The 17,500-nt window shown below is 36.4% G+C and overlaps 1 protein-coding gene across 1 annotated transcript in view; it reads right to left on the bottom strand.

The window, feature by feature from the left end:
- Positions 1-17,500, bottom strand: part of LOC135213155 (integrin alpha-PS2-like) — a 215,388-nt gene that overhangs the window by 18,557 nt on the left and 179,331 nt on the right. Inside the window, 7 exon segments of the mRNA XM_064247099.1 lie at positions 1,063-1,274; positions 2,762-2,910; positions 6,001-6,131; positions 6,547-6,722; positions 7,681-7,881; positions 10,012-10,164; positions 11,167-11,396. Of these exon segments, the coding sequence (XP_064103169.1) occupies positions 1,063-1,274; positions 2,762-2,910; positions 6,001-6,131; positions 6,547-6,722; positions 7,681-7,881; positions 10,012-10,164; positions 11,167-11,396 (1,252 nt within the window).

Genomic DNA, 17,500 nt, shown 5'->3' with positions numbered 1-17,500 from the left:
AGTCTCTCTCTCTCTCTCTCTTTCTCTCTCTCTCTCTTCATTATTGACGTTGACTTCTCTTCCAACGTATTGGAAATCTCTCTCTCTCTCTCTCATTATTGACGTTAACTTCTCTTCAACGTATTATTTGGAAATCTCTCTCTCTCTCTCTCTCCTCTCTCTCTCTCTTATTATTGAACGTTAACTTCTCTCAACGTATTGGAATCTCTCTCTCTCTCTCTCTCTCTCTCTCTCGTCTCTCTCTCTCTCTATGTGACGCTCGATTGAGCGACGATATGCTTACAGAATGATGAACGATTATTACAAAGACGGTTATGGATAATGGCCTTTTTTTTTTTTTTTTTTTTTTTTTGTTTTTTTTTTTTTGGGGGGGGGGGGGCCCCATCTGATGGCCAGGTATATTTTGGCCCTCTCGAAATCTATCTGCTGTATCTTACAGTGCATCTGATGGGCTAATAATAATAATAATAATAATAATATAATAATATTAATAATAATTACAATTTTAATTATTATTATTATCATTATTACTTAATTGATTAATTATTATCATTATTATTATTATTAAGAAGGTCATGCTAACTAAAGCACAGGGCATATGTAAGTAATAAATTAGTAAATAATACGTAAACAAAACACTACATAAATAATTAAATAACAACATACAGATCCTTGAAGCTTTCTCAATAAACAAACACGTAAAACACGGACGTATGTTTACAACAACTTAAATATCCAAGGCATAAAAATATCTACACAATTGAAAAGCGTCTGAAACACTTACAAAAACGCTTGTGAAACGCGTCCGAAACCCATCGTGGAAACGCGTCATAAACGTATCATAGAAATGCGTCCAAAATGCGTCATGGAAAGGCGTCTAAAATGCATCATGAAACGCGTCCAAAATGCGCCATGAAACGCGTCCAAAATGCGTCATGAAAAGCGTCCAAAACGCATCACGGAAACGCGTCCAAAAAGCATCATGGAAACGCGTCCAAAACGCCTGATAAACGCTTCCAAAACGCGACCAACAACCTTTTTAGTATTAATAATAATACTTACACCCTGACGCGCGTCGAAAGCTCAGGAATGCAGATGTTGTCGTTGCCGCAGTTGTTCTTCAGGATGATGCGCGTCTTCTGGACGTCCCTCTCCGAAGTCGGAACGGGCTCCAGCATCGGCCTCAGCGTCTCCCGAGGCTCGGCGGCGCCCCTGTCCAAGAGGCGGTACTTCATCTCGGCAACCAGGGGCGTCAGCTTGTCAGGAAGTTCGGGCTGTGGGTGAAGAGGGGTTAAAATATGAGATTATATATATATATATATATATATATATATATATATATATATATATATATGATATATATATCTATATATCTATATCGATATATATAATATATATATACAGTGTCATAAAGTCCCAGTACCACTACACTTATTCACCGATTGTAATGGTACTGGGACTTTATGGACACTCTGTACATTGAACTTCTCAAATGTATAATTGATTGATTGATTGATTGTGTATTATATCTGGCGTCACAACATCTGGGTAATTGACACCGAAATAAATTAAATAGAAAAAATTAAATTTTTGATAAATTTCATATAAAATGTATAAAGAACATACACAACATTTACCGCGAAGAATAACTAAGCAATGAAACCATTCGCCACACAAATGCCAAAAGAACAAACACACTCCACAAACGACACACACACACACAGCACTCACATACGTACTACATATACACACACACACACACAAAGCGAACGCGAAATTGAAAGCCGAATTCGATAGCAATCTACCACCGTGGTGGCAAGCTGGGGATCAGGACATCTGGGCACGGCTGATGGCCAGCTGCTAATGGCATTATAATTTGACCTCACCTATGCCCCCCGATCAAAGAGGTATTAAGGATCGTTATACCTGTGAAAGGTTAGTTTTTTTTTTTTTCTTAAAGATCGAGCGTTCAAATATCAATCAGAAATCCTTTCCGCAGTGCTGACACTTCACCAGTAAAAAAAAAAAAAACTGACCACTGAATTCGTGTATTACACAAACTATACACAGCAATGAGAAAAATATATCGTACACCTACAGCTTCTAAACAATCACTGAACTCTTGTATTACAAACATCAACAGAGCAAGTTCTATTTGCAATGAGGTGAAAACAGGATTTGAGAAAAATCCCTCCTACAAAGTGCAGGTACTATTTTCTGTTTATTCAATACTTTGTTAATTTATTTTTTCCTCCTTAATAAGTGATCTCTTCTTCCTATACTTTCCATTACCTCCTGTAACCTCTCTCTAATGAACACAATAATATTCTTTGGAAGCTTTAGAATTACAAGTCAATGGACCCTGTTGTGGTGGGCTTGTTCCATATGAACAGGGTTTATATCCTAAATAATAATAATAATAATAATAATAATAATAATAATAATAATAATAATAATTTGTTTGTGTTTTGTTTATATGGTGTTTTTACGTTGCATGGAACCGGCGGTTATTAAACAACGGGACCCACGGCTTTACGTGACTTCCGAACCACGTCGAGAGGGAACTTCTGTCACCTTAGAAATACACATCTCTGACCCCCTCAATGTTACGCCCGAGAAACGAAATCGCGGCCACCTAGGTGGCAGGCCAAGACCATACCGATCACGCCACTGAGGCGGCTAATAATAATAATAATAATAATAATAACTAACCACTGAAGGCACGTATTACAAACCAAACCAAGCACCTAGTTCCACTCACAATGAGGTAGGTGAAGACGGAGTGGCAATTCGGGACGAGTTTCCTCATCTTCTGGACCTCTGTGATCACGTTGTGGTCCTCTTTGCTCAGGAAAAACATTCGGCGAGACAGGTCCACTTGGGTGTCCAGTTCCAAGGTCACCTCCATATCTACAAAGAGAGAGAAATTGGGCTAAGCGAATAATTAGATGTAAATAGTTACATGAACAGCAAACAAATGCTGTATATTCTCGTAAGCTAATGATGAGGGAATGGATAATGCTTTTATTTATTCCTGGCCTGTAGGAATATATCGCTTTATCTATTCCAAGCCTGAAGGATATATCCTTTTATTTATTCCTAGCCAGAAGGATATATCCTTGAGGATACGCGCAGAGAGAGAGAGAGAGAGAGAGAGAGAGAGAGAGAGAGAAGGGTCTTGGTCCTAACTGAAATGTCAGGCATAATTGATTGACAGGTTTCTGAAACTGGCGGGGCAGTATGGCAGTTTTAAAAAAAATGTGTTTTAGACCTTGTGAGTTTTTGGGTGGGTTAAACACTATTTGAAAGTTATGCATTATTTTTAAATATTTCTTAGCGATAAAAAAAAGAATTTTTCTAGTGATCAAATACCGGCCACAAGGATCTGACTAATTCTTGTATACAGCACAGTAATACACCTTGATTTTAAATATTACTCGCGCATACATTTGCAAAATTATTATTATTATTGCTATAGTCACGTCCAGCAAAAACCATATAAACAAATGTAGCTAACTGATCTCTCTCTCTCTCTCTCTCTCTCTCTCTCTCTCTCTCTCTCTCTCTAAAATCGAGTTACGGAGGAATGTATGCGTGACACAACAATTATGATAATTTTGCCTTGATATATATCTCCGTCGTCTGAGATTAAGGAGAAAATAAATAAATATATGCTTGTGGGAACGCTCAGTAATCGGAATTACAAGCCTTGATATGTACGTCTCCATTTGCTGAGTTTAACACACACACACACACACACACCACACACATATATATATATATATATATGTATATTATATAATATTATATAATTATATATATTAATATATATTATACATATATATATTATAATTAATATATATAATTATATATATATATAATATAATTACTTATTATATAATATTATTTTATATATATATAGATATACTATATACATGATATATATATATATATATATATATAAAAACTGGGACTTCCCACATCGAGATCAAACCCAGTACTTTCAATTGAGGGAGGGGGGGGCTTCCTCTTCAATCGAAGGACCTGGGTTCGATCCCGATGTGAGTCAGGAATTTATTCCCGTTCCACACGAGACTGTTCTGATTACTTTAGAGAGAGAGAGAGAGAGAGAGAGAGAGAGAGAGAGAGAGAGAGAGAGAGAGAGAGAGAGAGAGAGAGTCCCAAACACGGCCTACTTATACCCCAATAAACATATCAGTGGCGGGCACATTCTTCCAAAACCTTACTCAGTCTCAAAGAAATATACTACTATTTATTCCACGGGCCTTTAGGCCTACGTACGTCGAACCGACCCTTCCCAGTTCCTGCTCACTGTTTGTATTTACAACGGAGCCCCGTTTTCGGAAATGTGGGCGTATCTAGTAGGTGGTCTTGTCAAAGAGCGACGTGGGCCCCCGCCTGGGACGTCTGCCTATGATAATACTCCAGCGAAGATTTAGTAATACTAGCAGTAGTAGTGGTAGTAGTTGAAGGGACTTGCCTTTGGAACGGCTCTTTCTTTCCCCTTGATCTTATTTTGGCTGAAAAGCCAATAGCTGTTTTCTCTGTAAACAAACTAGGACACTACTAACCTGAAACTTTATATTCTTGATTGGGACACTCATATCCTAGGACTGGGATTCTAGCAACGTGGGAATGTGGGAATCCACTGCCTTGGATTTGGACAATTCCCTACTGACTACATCAGTGACTTGGGAAGTTTCGATTCTTGATTGGGACACTAATATCCTAGGGTTGGGATTCTAGCAACGTGGGAATGTGGGAATCCACTGCCTTGGATTTGGACATTTCCCTACTGACTACATCAGTGACTTGGGATTGGGACATCTCAAGACTGGCTTAGGGTTACGACACTATTCATCAGTTTGAAATTGGGACACTGGGACATTGTCAGAAACCTGATGAGACGCTATTCCACTGACTGGGAATTGGGACATTCCTACAATGACTCGGAAATGGGACACTATTCCACTGATTTGGAAACTGGGAGACTCCTCGACCATCTAAGAACTGGGACACGGCTCCATAGAATTAGAAATGGGACACTACTCCAATGAATAATAAATGGGACACTAGTACTCCAATGTATTAGAAATAGGACACTACCCCCAATGAATATTATGTCACTCAAATCTAATAAATCATAAATGTGTCACTACGCCAGTAAATTAAATGGGGTACTACTCCACTGAATAATAAATGGGTCACTATACCAATGAACTAGATCTGAACCACCCGTAGAGAGAGAGAGAGAGAGAGAGAGAGAGAGAGAGACTAATCCATTCACATTAACGGCTGAAGGGTAACAAGTCTAAGGCACAGACCTAGGTCATGAGGACGTCGTGGGTGAGCGTGTCGCCTGTCGCAAGTCCTGAGATTAAATCATTCTTATCTTATCACAGAAAGAATCACGGATTCGCTTGTGCTGAATGGTTTCAGCGAGTTTCTCATTTGAATATTAATGGTTCTTCAGTAGCATAGAATTTCGTAACATGCGTAGCTTTTCTCCGCGCAGCGATTCATTCTTTATGAACACCAAGAATATTTCCAGTCTCTCCAGTTCTTAAGTTGGAATGGCATATTCTTCTCAGTCAGGTTTTTTTTTTTTTTTTTTTTTTTTTGCACCAATAAACCATTTATTCCCTGAGAATATGTCACTGTACAGACAAACCAGATGAGCGTTTGCTCCAGTATATAGGCTCCAACTGTTCTTAAATGACCTCCAGTAAGCAACTCTCAGTCCTTGTCAATTTTTAAACAGAAAAAACAAAAGAACTAAATCATATATTATACATATTCCTTAAGTTTTCGTGACATTTGCCAAAATGCCAGAAGAAATTCCATGTAAACAAATCTATTTACAGAGAAGCAGGTAAAAACCATAAAATTATTCTTTCGTGCACACTCAGCTCCCTGGGCATAGCAAATCTCATCGGAAAACATCACCACACCAGAGGAAGATTATTTTGCAACACATACCCAATTCGCTGGGCACACCGGTGCCATTGTAGGTCAAGCAGTATTGCAAAGCAACGCAGGCCACAGAGGTCTGGTCCTGCAGCGAGCATTCCAGACTCTCGTGGTCGATGATTCCAGTCTCCGATTTGAACCTGTCGGTGGGAAATAGAATGGATGTGTAAGAAAGCTACAAAACTAACTTTTCTATTGGTCTATACGCGTACGTATCTATGCACGTCAGCAATGACACGTACGTGAAAGAGGAAAGAGGAAAAATTTATTCTATGCACGTCCCACGTGCCTGTGTACGTCAGCACGAAATGTATGTGAAAGAACAAGGGAAAAGTTAACCTTACCATTGGTAAGTACGTGTCTGCATCTATGCACGTGAACGACGAAAGGTACGTTAAAGAGGAACAAGGATATGTGAGCAATAAAGAACACGGACACGTACGCGATGACAGACACGTGAAAAACACACAAGAGTGCGTAAACAAAAAAAAAAAAAAAAAAAAAAAAAAAAAAAAACAAAAAAAAAAAAAAAAAAAAAAACAAGGACAAACTCACTTGATATTCGCTTCCACTTTGACCACAGGCCTGGTCCTGAAGACAGCCGCCTTGTTCGTGTTGTAGGCGCCCACGACGAGGTCGGGATACGAATTGTCGTCCATGTCGTCTCCAGCGGCGAGGGACCAACCGAAAGTCGCCATGTTGACCTTCGTCAGATCCTCCGATTTCAGGACCTGGGTACCGAGGGGCGTTAATATGATTAAAAAAAAAAATCTTGTAACGTCATTATCAGTTCCATGGGAACAAAATGAAAATCTTGTAACTAATATGATTTTTTAAGTAAAACAATTCTTGTGGGTACAGAGTGACGCCATTATGAGTTCCATGGAAAAAAAATGAATATCTTGTAATTAATATGGTTTTGTAGAAAAAAATTCTTGTGGGTACCGAATGATCTCATTATGAGTTCCATGGAAAAAAGTGAAAATCTTGTAATTAATATGATTGTTTTAAAATGTGGGTACCGAATGACGTCATTATGAGTTCCATGGAAAAAATGAAAATGTTGTAATTAATATGATTTTTTTAGAAAAAAATACTTGTGGGTACCGAGTGACGTCATTGTGAGTTCCATGGAACGAAATGAAAATCCTTCAAGTTGTAATAATTCACTGTTTGATATGGGGTTTAAATTAAATCTTCACTATACACTAAAGTGCGAATTACAATCATATGTTTAAGTAAGACTGTAAGAAGAATTCGTTGTTGATCATAGGTATATAGTTAATATTTCGCTATGAAATAATCTGTCCATTACAATCATATGATAAAAGAAGATTGTACGAAGAACTCATTGTTGGGTCTGGGTTTACAATAAGCATTTAACTCTAAAATATAATGTGCGAATTCATACTTTGTGCTAATTCCACGTTGAATATTGGTTATCACTCAACTACTTATCACTGTCGTAAGGATTGAATTCGTTCATTAACTAAAAATTCATGACGCAATACACAGCTCTCGAATGAGAAACAATACCACAATCACCCTACTAACCAAAACGAGCAACAATACATAACCACCTATCAACAACACTCTCCACCTGACAGTGGTATGACAAAGATGGCCTCCCTAAAAGAGAGAGAGAGAGAGAGAGAGAGAGAGAGAGAGAGAGAGAGAGACACCACTTACTTGCGAGGGCTTCTTGGTAATCCCCTTGGGACCCCCTAGGAAGATGTAGACGGCTCCGCGACCCTCGTCGCCGTCATAGGGAGCTCCCACGGCCAGGTCGTCGTGCTTGTCCAAGTTGAGGTCCCCCAGGGAGGCCACTGAGATCCCGAAGTGGCTCCGGGACTTCTGCCCCTTCAGGTTCGCGGATTGCTGAAAGTTGTGCTGGTGAGGAAAAGAGAGAAGATGAGATTATCAAGTTATGAAAACGAAACCCACAAAATTACTCTGTATAACGTTTTTACTTATAAGTATTTACATTTCACTTCACTCAACACTCTGACAACGTACACATCTCTTGAAAAAGGGCCACAGATAGGGCCTGAAAGTACTCGAGTGTTGAGTAAAATTAAACGTAAATACTTATGAGTAAAAGTTAAATGTAAATACTTATAAGTAAACACGTTATACACAGTAATTTTGTGGGTTTCTTTTTCAATCTTCAGAAGAAAACTGAAGGAAGTTTTTGTTTGGTTCATTATTAGGTATGATAATATAATCCAGAGAGAGAGAGAGAGAGAGAGAGAGAGAGAGAGAGAGAGAGAGAGAGAAGCAATTCACAGCTTAATAAAACAACCCGAATGAAAAATGGGAAATAGGACGAGGAAGAGAGCGAGATAGAGAGAAGAGAAGAAGAGAGAGAGAGAGAAGCAATTCACAGCTTAATAAAACAACCCGAATGAAAAATGGGAAATAGGACGGAGGAAGAAGAGGGAAAAAAAGTAAGAAATAAAACAATCTTAATAAGAAGACATTAATAACTGGAGGTCGTGGAGGTGCTAGAGAAAAAGAAGTCCATCGTTCAAAACAAAACACAAATAGAAGACGAAGAGGGTAAATGACTGGCATCAGGCAGCAAATAAAGGAACGATAATGAAACAATGACGAGGTTGCTAATTGTTGTTATTGCAAAAACAAACCAAAATGAACATAAAAATAAAGGGAGAGATGACATTTAATTATTCTCTTGGTTTTTTTTAAGCATGTCATTGCACACTACGTGGACATTTCAGCTGCTGTGTATATATCATCATTATTTCTTTGCTGATATATTTTTTTTTTCTTATCATTACTGTAATTTACTGTAATTTACAGTAATTTACTGAGTTTATCTTCTCCTGTTTCAGTTCGTCACGTTCTTAAATAAGAACATTCTGTTCTCAGCAATCTTGTTCTTCGAAAATTCTTCAATAATAATAATAATAATAATAATAATAATAATAATAATAATAATAATAATAATCAAGACAAACATGAATCTGAAATGTTAGACGATTTAAAAAGAAGTTAAGCAGAAAAATAAAAAGACGACCAATTGATACAAATTTAAAGATTAGATATTGAATGCGCCGTTGAGAGAGAGAGAGAGAGAGAGAGAGAGAGAGATCAGAGGCATTGCACAGATTTCCTTTTACGAAACACGTTTGCCCCTATGGTGTTACGCTACATAAACCTGATACATGTTTTTGACATCTCCTAATCCTACCAGTATATCATCATAAGCAATATTAACAGCTTTCTCCATTACTTTTCATGTACTGGTAACTATTCTTGGCTCAAATACACTTTGCTTTATTTCTATATATATATATATATATATATATATATATATATATATATATATATATATATATACATACCTAAATATGAATTCTATACCTTTACAATATAAAGGTAAGGAATAAAAAAATAAAAAAAAATGTAAGAATGGTGTAAATTACCTTCATTTTTTTAACTATAATTTACGAATGCAAACCCCACACCATAGACACTCTCTCTCTCTCTCTCTCTCTCTCTCTCTCTCGCTCTCTCTCTCTCTCTCTCTCTTCTCTCTTATATATATATATTATATATATAATATATCTATATATAATATATTATATTTATATATCTATTATATATATATATTATTATATATATTATATATATTATATATATACAGTTTCAAACCAAGCACTCGAGATTTTGGAAGAAAGAAACTCTTGGAAGACATTCAAAGAAAACATTCGTTGACAGCAGGAGGAGGAGGAGGAAACGACTCAAGACAAGTGCCGATCGTCAAACTTGATGCAGGATCGGTCTGAGCTCCACTTGCTTGAGATCTGTCGGCTTTTGCGATTTCTCTCAAGGACGAGCCTCAAGTGCTTTATCAGTTACGTCTCGAGTTCAGCCTGCTCTCTCTCTCTCTCTCTCTCTCCAGTAAAGGCCACTGGTAAATTCTGGCATTAAAGCCACTGACATTGATTATGGCATGAAAATATTTATTATCATTCTCTCTCTCTCTCTCTCTCTCACCTGCTCCATCTGCGTGAAGACGAAGACGCCCCCGACTTCGAAGTCAACGGAGGCCTTGGGGTCGGTGTACCAGGGGGCTCCTACCGCTACGTCGGCCCTGCCGTCGCCGTTGAAGTCTCCGGCGGTCACGGCGTAGCCGAAGTAAGACCCGATCTGCGAAGAGATTATTCAATAAATTTAGAGTAACCTTATAAATTATATCATTCTTCCTTAAAGACTTTAATCCAGTGGTGTCTCCAAATGAGGAGTTTCTAGTTGTGTCCATTCAATGTTTTGTTTATTTGGGACACTGTGAGATTATTCAATAAATTTAAAGTAACCTTAAAATAACATTTAAAATGATATAATTCTTCCTTGAGGACTTTATCCAGTGGAGTCTTCAAATGAGGAGTTTCAAGTTGTGTCGATTCAATGTTTTGTCTATTTGGGCCATTCTCTTTTTTTTTTTTTTTTGCTATATTATTCGTCAGTTAAGTGACTGGATATATTTTCGCACGTGTGGTTCAGCTGGTAGCGCCCTTGCCTCTAAATTGAATGACTGGGTTCGATCCCGATGTGAGTCAGGAAATAAATTTTCAACTTGTATATTCTGTGGCCTGCTCAGCAAATGATTGTACTTATACATACTTTATAGTATATGCTTTATTCTTTGGCCAACTCAGCATATTATGGTTACTTAACTACCTTTATATATTTAATTTTCTATTTAAAATAATATATATTAATAGTTATATTAATAATATATTCTAATTACCATAACCATTATATTTAATAATAATAATTATTATAATGTAAATACTTTATTATCTTAAATTAAATATTATTATTATTTTATAAATTCTATATAATATATATATATCTATATATATATATATGATATATTATATATATATTATATTCTCTGCTGTAATAACCATTATGCCCTTTTAACTTCTCGAAGTCTTCACATTCACGCTGGCCAAGAGTATGCCCAAAAACTATGTGAAGAATTCGAGAAGTTAAGAGGGCATTGTGGCTGTAAAAACTTCATTCATTATATATTTGTTTCATATGAATGCATATATATCCTTGAAGATAGTACTAATAATAATAATAATAATAATAATAATAATAATAATAATAATAATAATAATAATAACAACAACAACAACCTACCTGATCCCCTGTTATATTATACAGGACAGTCAGCGACCCGTCCAAGATGACCACTTGGCCCATCAGGTCGTTGCCCCTGGGCATCCCAACGGCAATGTCCTCCTTGTCGTCGCCGTTGAACTCGCCTACGGTCATGGAATACCCCAGGTAGCTCATGTCGTCCCTCTGGGGACCTTCCACGGTAGCTAGGGCCTCCTGTTTGTTCAGGAGGTCTTGGTAAAACACCTGGCCTGCAGGAGAGTCATAGAGAGATATATCAGTATAAATTAACATTAAAAGGGCTACTTCTTTTTTACAGGTCTGTGTCCCACTGAGATTATACCAAGTCCTTTATTGAGCCACAGTTGTTACTTTTACTCAATGAGTCTTTGGTAGTGACTCTACAGGGCTACTTCTCTTTTACAGGTTTGATTTCAGTCAGTGCCCCACTGAGACGACAGGAAGGTCCATCTTCATCGAGCAGCAATTGTCACTTTTGCTCAATGAGTCTTTTTCAGTGCCTCTACAGCAGCAACAAATGATTCCCTTAAACGTCAACATTCATAACAATGCCAGGGCGACTGCAAAGAAAACTCGACGTACAATAAAAACCATTACTTGTCTGAAACACTGATACTGAAGAAAACAACGGCTTCCTTCACAAGAGTGGATTTTCAACTTTCTACTCTCTCTCGCGATGTACATAGGCATTATGTAAATACGTGCCAGTAAATACACGGACAAGACACGTCTCTTGCACGAAAGGTACGTATGATTTTTAAGGAAGATGAAGCTTCAACATTTCCTTTGAATTTTAAGCAAACAGTTTATGGATCAGTGACCTCCTTTGAGATGTCTAGCCAATATTAAACACAACAATGAATTTTTAACAAATTCATCTAGCCTTGGAAGAGTTCTTGAGCTAGATTCAATTTAGAATGCTGTTTTATTCTTTTAAATTCATCAAAGGAGTTGAATACATGTTTAGGAAGGCTTACAAATATCTTTAAAATTTGCTATATGTAAGATTTTTTCGAACATTTATAAGCATTTCTTCGAATATTCGGTTAATTCTGATACTCGTTTCTCCCTTGTACATAAGCTGAAAATTACGCTTGATTACCATAATAATCATCTTAATAATTACGTTTGATTAACATAATAATTATTTTGATAATTAACTTTAAATCCTTCTGAGTTAATTTCCCAGCACCAATCATCACAAAATTTTACTATCATCACAATTATCATGATACATCACAAAATTTTACTATTATCATAATTATTATGATACATTACAAAATTTTACTATCATCATAATTTTTATGATACATTATAAAATTTTACTATCACCATAATTATTATTATACATCACAACATTTTACTATCATCATAATTATTATTATAAATCCCAAAATTTTACTATCATCATAATTATTATGATACACCACAAAATTTTACTATCATCATAATTATTATGATACACCACAAAATTTTACTATCATCATAATTATTATGATACACCACAAAATTTTACTATCATCATAATTATTATGATACACCACAAAATTTTACTATCATCATAGTTATTATGATACATCACAAAACTTTACTATCCTCATTATTATAAAACATTATAAAATTTTACTATCATCGTAATTATTATTATACATCACAAAATTTTACTGTTATCATAATTATTGATACATTACAAAATTTTACTATATCATAATTATTATAATACATCACAAAATTTTACTGTCATCTTCATTATTGATACATTACAAAATGTTACTATCATCATAATTATTATGATACATCACAAAATTTTACTGTCATCATCATTATTAAGATACAATTCACATAATATCTTTCTTTCTAGGTTAATTATCCAGCACCAAATATCACAACCTCGCCCCCCGCCCCCCTCATACCCACCCCTCCCAGCCAAAAAATAGAAAAGAAAAAAATAATTAAAAGATTATTTTCGTTACTGACACAAAGGTAAAATCCACTTCAGGCGTATTCTACTTGAGCATCGCTCTCAGAAACCACTTGGGGCATTTCATTTGGTATTGTAAACAATGGCGCCCCCAAACAGACCGACTTGAGTTTGCGCGCGTGCGCACAATTGCCGCGCAAGCTCTGGACATATTATGCAGTTCTTCGTTGTTGTGAATACTCGGTTTGAAATTGTTCGTAGTTAAAAATTGACAGTTTTAAAAAACCTGTAGTAGTAGTTTTCAATTATGGATGCAATGTGTTTCTTTGCTGTTGTAATTTTTTTTTTTTATTTTAAAATAATTATAAAAATTCTTAAAATAAAAAAAGCATTCTATAATAGTTTTTCAGCAGATTGAAAAAAAATCTTTCTCCCGGAACACAGCAGAAATTCTAAAAACAAATAAACATGGAATCTATTCAAGAAAAAATTAATTCTTTAAAAATTATAACAATTCTTAAAATAAAAAAGAAATATAGTTTTTCAACATTAAAAAAATCTCTCTCCCAGAACACAACAGAAATTTTAAAAACAAATAAAAATAGAATCTATAAAAAAGCACTTTTGATTTTTTTAAATTATAATAATTCTTACATTAAATGAAAGAATTCTTCAACAGTTTTTCAACAGAGTGAAATAGAAAAACCATCTTTCTCCCAGAACACAAACGAAAAACTAAAAACAAATAAACACGGAATCCATTAAAGAAAAACAAAACAAAAAAAAGCTTTTAATTCTTAAAAAAAATTATAACACTTCTTAAAATGAAAAAAAAAATCTATAATAGCTTTTCAACAGTGAAATAGTGAAATAAAAAAATTCTTTCTCCCACAATAGAACAGAAAAATTAATGTTTAAAAGAATAAACAAGAAATCTATTATATATAAAAAAAAACATTATGAAGCTGAATAAACTGTTGCACCAAACGAGGTCTGATTCTGGACGTCACATAAAAGAGATAGAGAGAGAGAGAGAGAGAGAGAGAGAGAGAGAGAGAGAGAGAGAGAACAACAGGGTGTAGTACACAAGGTCCCTAGCCCCTAGACGTGCTACTTAGACAATCTAACCTATCCATATCATTTTGGACGGTACTGTGGAAAGCCCGAGTATATAACTAACTCCGTCTCCCATGAAATGTCAAAGTTCAAGGCCAAGGTCACTCCAGCCCAAAATTTACGTCCTCGAAAACACATTGTGATTCGGACAGAAGAAATGAGTTGCAGATATATGAAAGGATGAGATAAATGAGTATTTGTGTGACGTGATTTATCACTGCTTATACTACTTAAGCAGAGAGAGAGAGAGTTACAAGGAGTTACAAGGATTAGGATGTCTCAAAGACTTGTTAGTGCATTCGAAGAGACATAGTGTGCTCACTTATCTGTAGGAGCAGGTTTTCCTGTGCATTCACAGTGTCCTAATGATTTTGTCTAGGTTTCTTTTAAACTCCTCCACACTGTTGCTGTTGACAACTTCTAGTGGCAGTTTATTCCACGTGTCACATATCTTGTATGTAAAGAAGTTCCCACAGTGGGATGTGTTTTATCTCTTAAGTTCTAGTTTCCACCCATTATTTCTAGTCTGGAGAGAGAGAGAGAGAGAGAGAGAGAGAGAGAGAGAGAGAGAGAGAGAGAGAGAGAGAGAGTTACTGCTGTACCTGAATAAGGATGACAAAGATTGCACCGTAGCAAGACTATATGATACTGGATCACATACGGGTTGCAATACGAAACAGGAGAGAGAGAGAGAGAGAGAGAGCACGCCTTAACCTTCGTGTACCATAGCCGTAGATAATACGGTGTGACAATACGGGGAGAGATTTATCAAGACAAGCATTCTAGTTTCGCGGACGTCTGACAACTCCCTCGCCTGGCCTCCATGATGATGGTGATCGCGATATATGAGGATGGCTGCCAAAAGGCCACCTAGAGAGAGAGAGAGAGAGAGAGAGAGAGAGAGAGAGAGAGAGATGGGGGGAGCGGGGCACTTTCCAGAGTGAAAAATGGGACGACGGCAACAGATAATCTTTTTGAATTGATATTCTGTTCTTAAATTGAAGAAGCAGAGAGAGAGAGAGAGAGTTGAAGATCTTAAAAAGTACGCATTGATTATATTCGCTGTAAAATTGAAAAGTTTGAATTGTCCAAATGGTTTTTAATATACCTTTCCACACTAATTAACTAATTGTTATGATCTTTCAGGGATCACAATTCCTCACATGATCTGTCTCCTATTCGGCAGATTACACAGAAACATTAATGACCCTTTTGATAAGTTCCATACGAACGCGGGCACATTTTGAAAGGAAGAATGAATAAAATTATTAATGACCAAAGGTTCTTTTATTTGGTGGTGAGTCACCATACTTTTGGGTATGAAGACGCCCAGGGAAAGGAAATAGCACCTTCAAAGCCCCAGACAATACCTTTGCCTTGGCATAACACAAACGGTTAATGATTCGCTCTGGCACTTGAGTCTCTCTCTCTCTCTCTCTCTCTCTCTCTCTCTCTCTCTCTCTCTCTTCTCTTAAAACTCCCAATGTCGTCAAAAGAGTCAATCTCTCTCTCTCTCTCTCTCTCTCTCTCTTAAAACTCCCAATGTAATCAAAAGTCAATATCTCTCTGCAAAGAGAGAGAGAGAGAGAGAGAGAGAGAGAGGCTAGTCATAGAAACACATAGTAGAACCGCAAGAGGCCATTACTTTCTTTGGAAAGTTTTTAAACGATTGAAAGCCAGAGAGAGAGAGAGAGAGAGAGAGAGAGAGAGAGAGAGAGAGAGAGAGAGAGAGAGACAGACAGAGAGAGAGAGGACTAGTCATCCAAACATATAGTAAAACCCGAAGAGGCCATTATATTCCTTAGAAAGTTTTTAAAAAATTTAAAGCTAGAGAGAGAGAGAGAGAGAGAGAGAGAGAGAGAGAGAGAGAGAGAGAAACGAAAACGCCAGTAATTCAAAACGTACTAAAACACCGAAAATAACAAAGTACACTGAATGCGGATGGAACCTTTTCATATCTCCTTTATCTGTTGTGCCTTCGACCAAGTGAGCTGCTTACTTTAATTCCCCCTTCAGATTTATCTTTTTTCACAAACTCGCCCTCCACCCGCCCCCCCTTTTTTTTACATCGAGAAACAATGAGGCACTGTGTCCTCAAGTCCCACTTGAAGTGGCTGCCGGTTGGCTGGAAGGGATTATCAAATGGGAGGAGATTATTCACGGGACAACGAGACAAATACCCTTCTTTAGAAAATGCGCTCGGGAGTGACGTCACGTTCTCCATATGGATAGGTCTTAGTCTCCTCCTGTTTTTATTTTTTTTAATTCTTAATTTCTCTTGTGTTTATTTTCTTTTTTGGCGATGTCTTCTTTTATTTTGCTTTTCAGAAAATGCGAGGGTTACGTCACGTCCTCCTTATGGCTAAATCATGGATTTTTATTTATCTATTTTTTTTTAACTTTTAATTGGTTTTAAGTTTATTTACTCTTTTTAGCGGCGTGTTCTCTTATCTTGTTTTCTTTTTCCATTTCGTGGAAGTATAAAGGCGTTTGGGCTGCTCTATAAAACAGAAGACAATTTATTGAACAACAAAATTCAATAATTTTTTACATTAAAATTCGGTTATACACACGCGTGGAAATAATTACAAGATGTTGTTTCTCTCCTTATCTCTTTATTATTTACTATCTAATAATCAAAATTAAACACTCCTCTTTCAAACAAATAAATAAGGCTTCAGTTGGAACAACAAAATAAAGTGGAATCTCTCTCTCTCTCTCTCTCTCTCTCTCTCTCTCTCTCTCTCTCTCTCTCTCTATATATATATATATATATATATATATATATATATATATATATATATGTATGTATTTATATATATATAATTATTCCTCTAGTATTTCTCAGTGTCTACCCATATGTCCTCTTGGAAAGTAAGTGCGTGAAGAAACTGGGGATCTAACAGTCATTCTCATGGAAGAGAGAGAGAGAGAGAGAGAGAGATCTTCACCACTCTTTGATCCCAACCAGCCACGTCCTCTCCACAGTGCCCCATGCCAAACCTTCTTCGCAGTGATCGTTCCGTTGAAGGAGTCATCCATCCCTAAATGGCAGCGGAGTTCCTCTAGGTGAGGTGTTAGGTACCATATTCTATCTATGCCATGTCTAGACTTACAAATGGCTGTAAGGTGCGTTTGGGCGCCTGGCTACATTTGGCTTCTCTATGACGAATATTCTATATAGAATTTAATATACTATTATTTTCCAGATTAGGGTGTATTAATATCCCTACGAAATGAGATTTTATGCCATGGCAACTTGATATAAATTTCCACTTTAACAACTCGGTGATAATA

The sequence above is a fragment of the Macrobrachium nipponense genome, chromosome 42 (genome assembly GCF_015104395.2).
Source record: "Macrobrachium nipponense isolate FS-2020 chromosome 42, ASM1510439v2, whole genome shotgun sequence".
Taxonomy (NCBI): Eukaryota; Metazoa; Arthropoda; class Malacostraca; order Decapoda; family Palaemonidae; genus Macrobrachium; species Macrobrachium nipponense.
The sequence above is the reverse complement of the archived record's forward strand: the minus strand, read 5'-3'. Positions and strand labels throughout refer to the sequence as shown.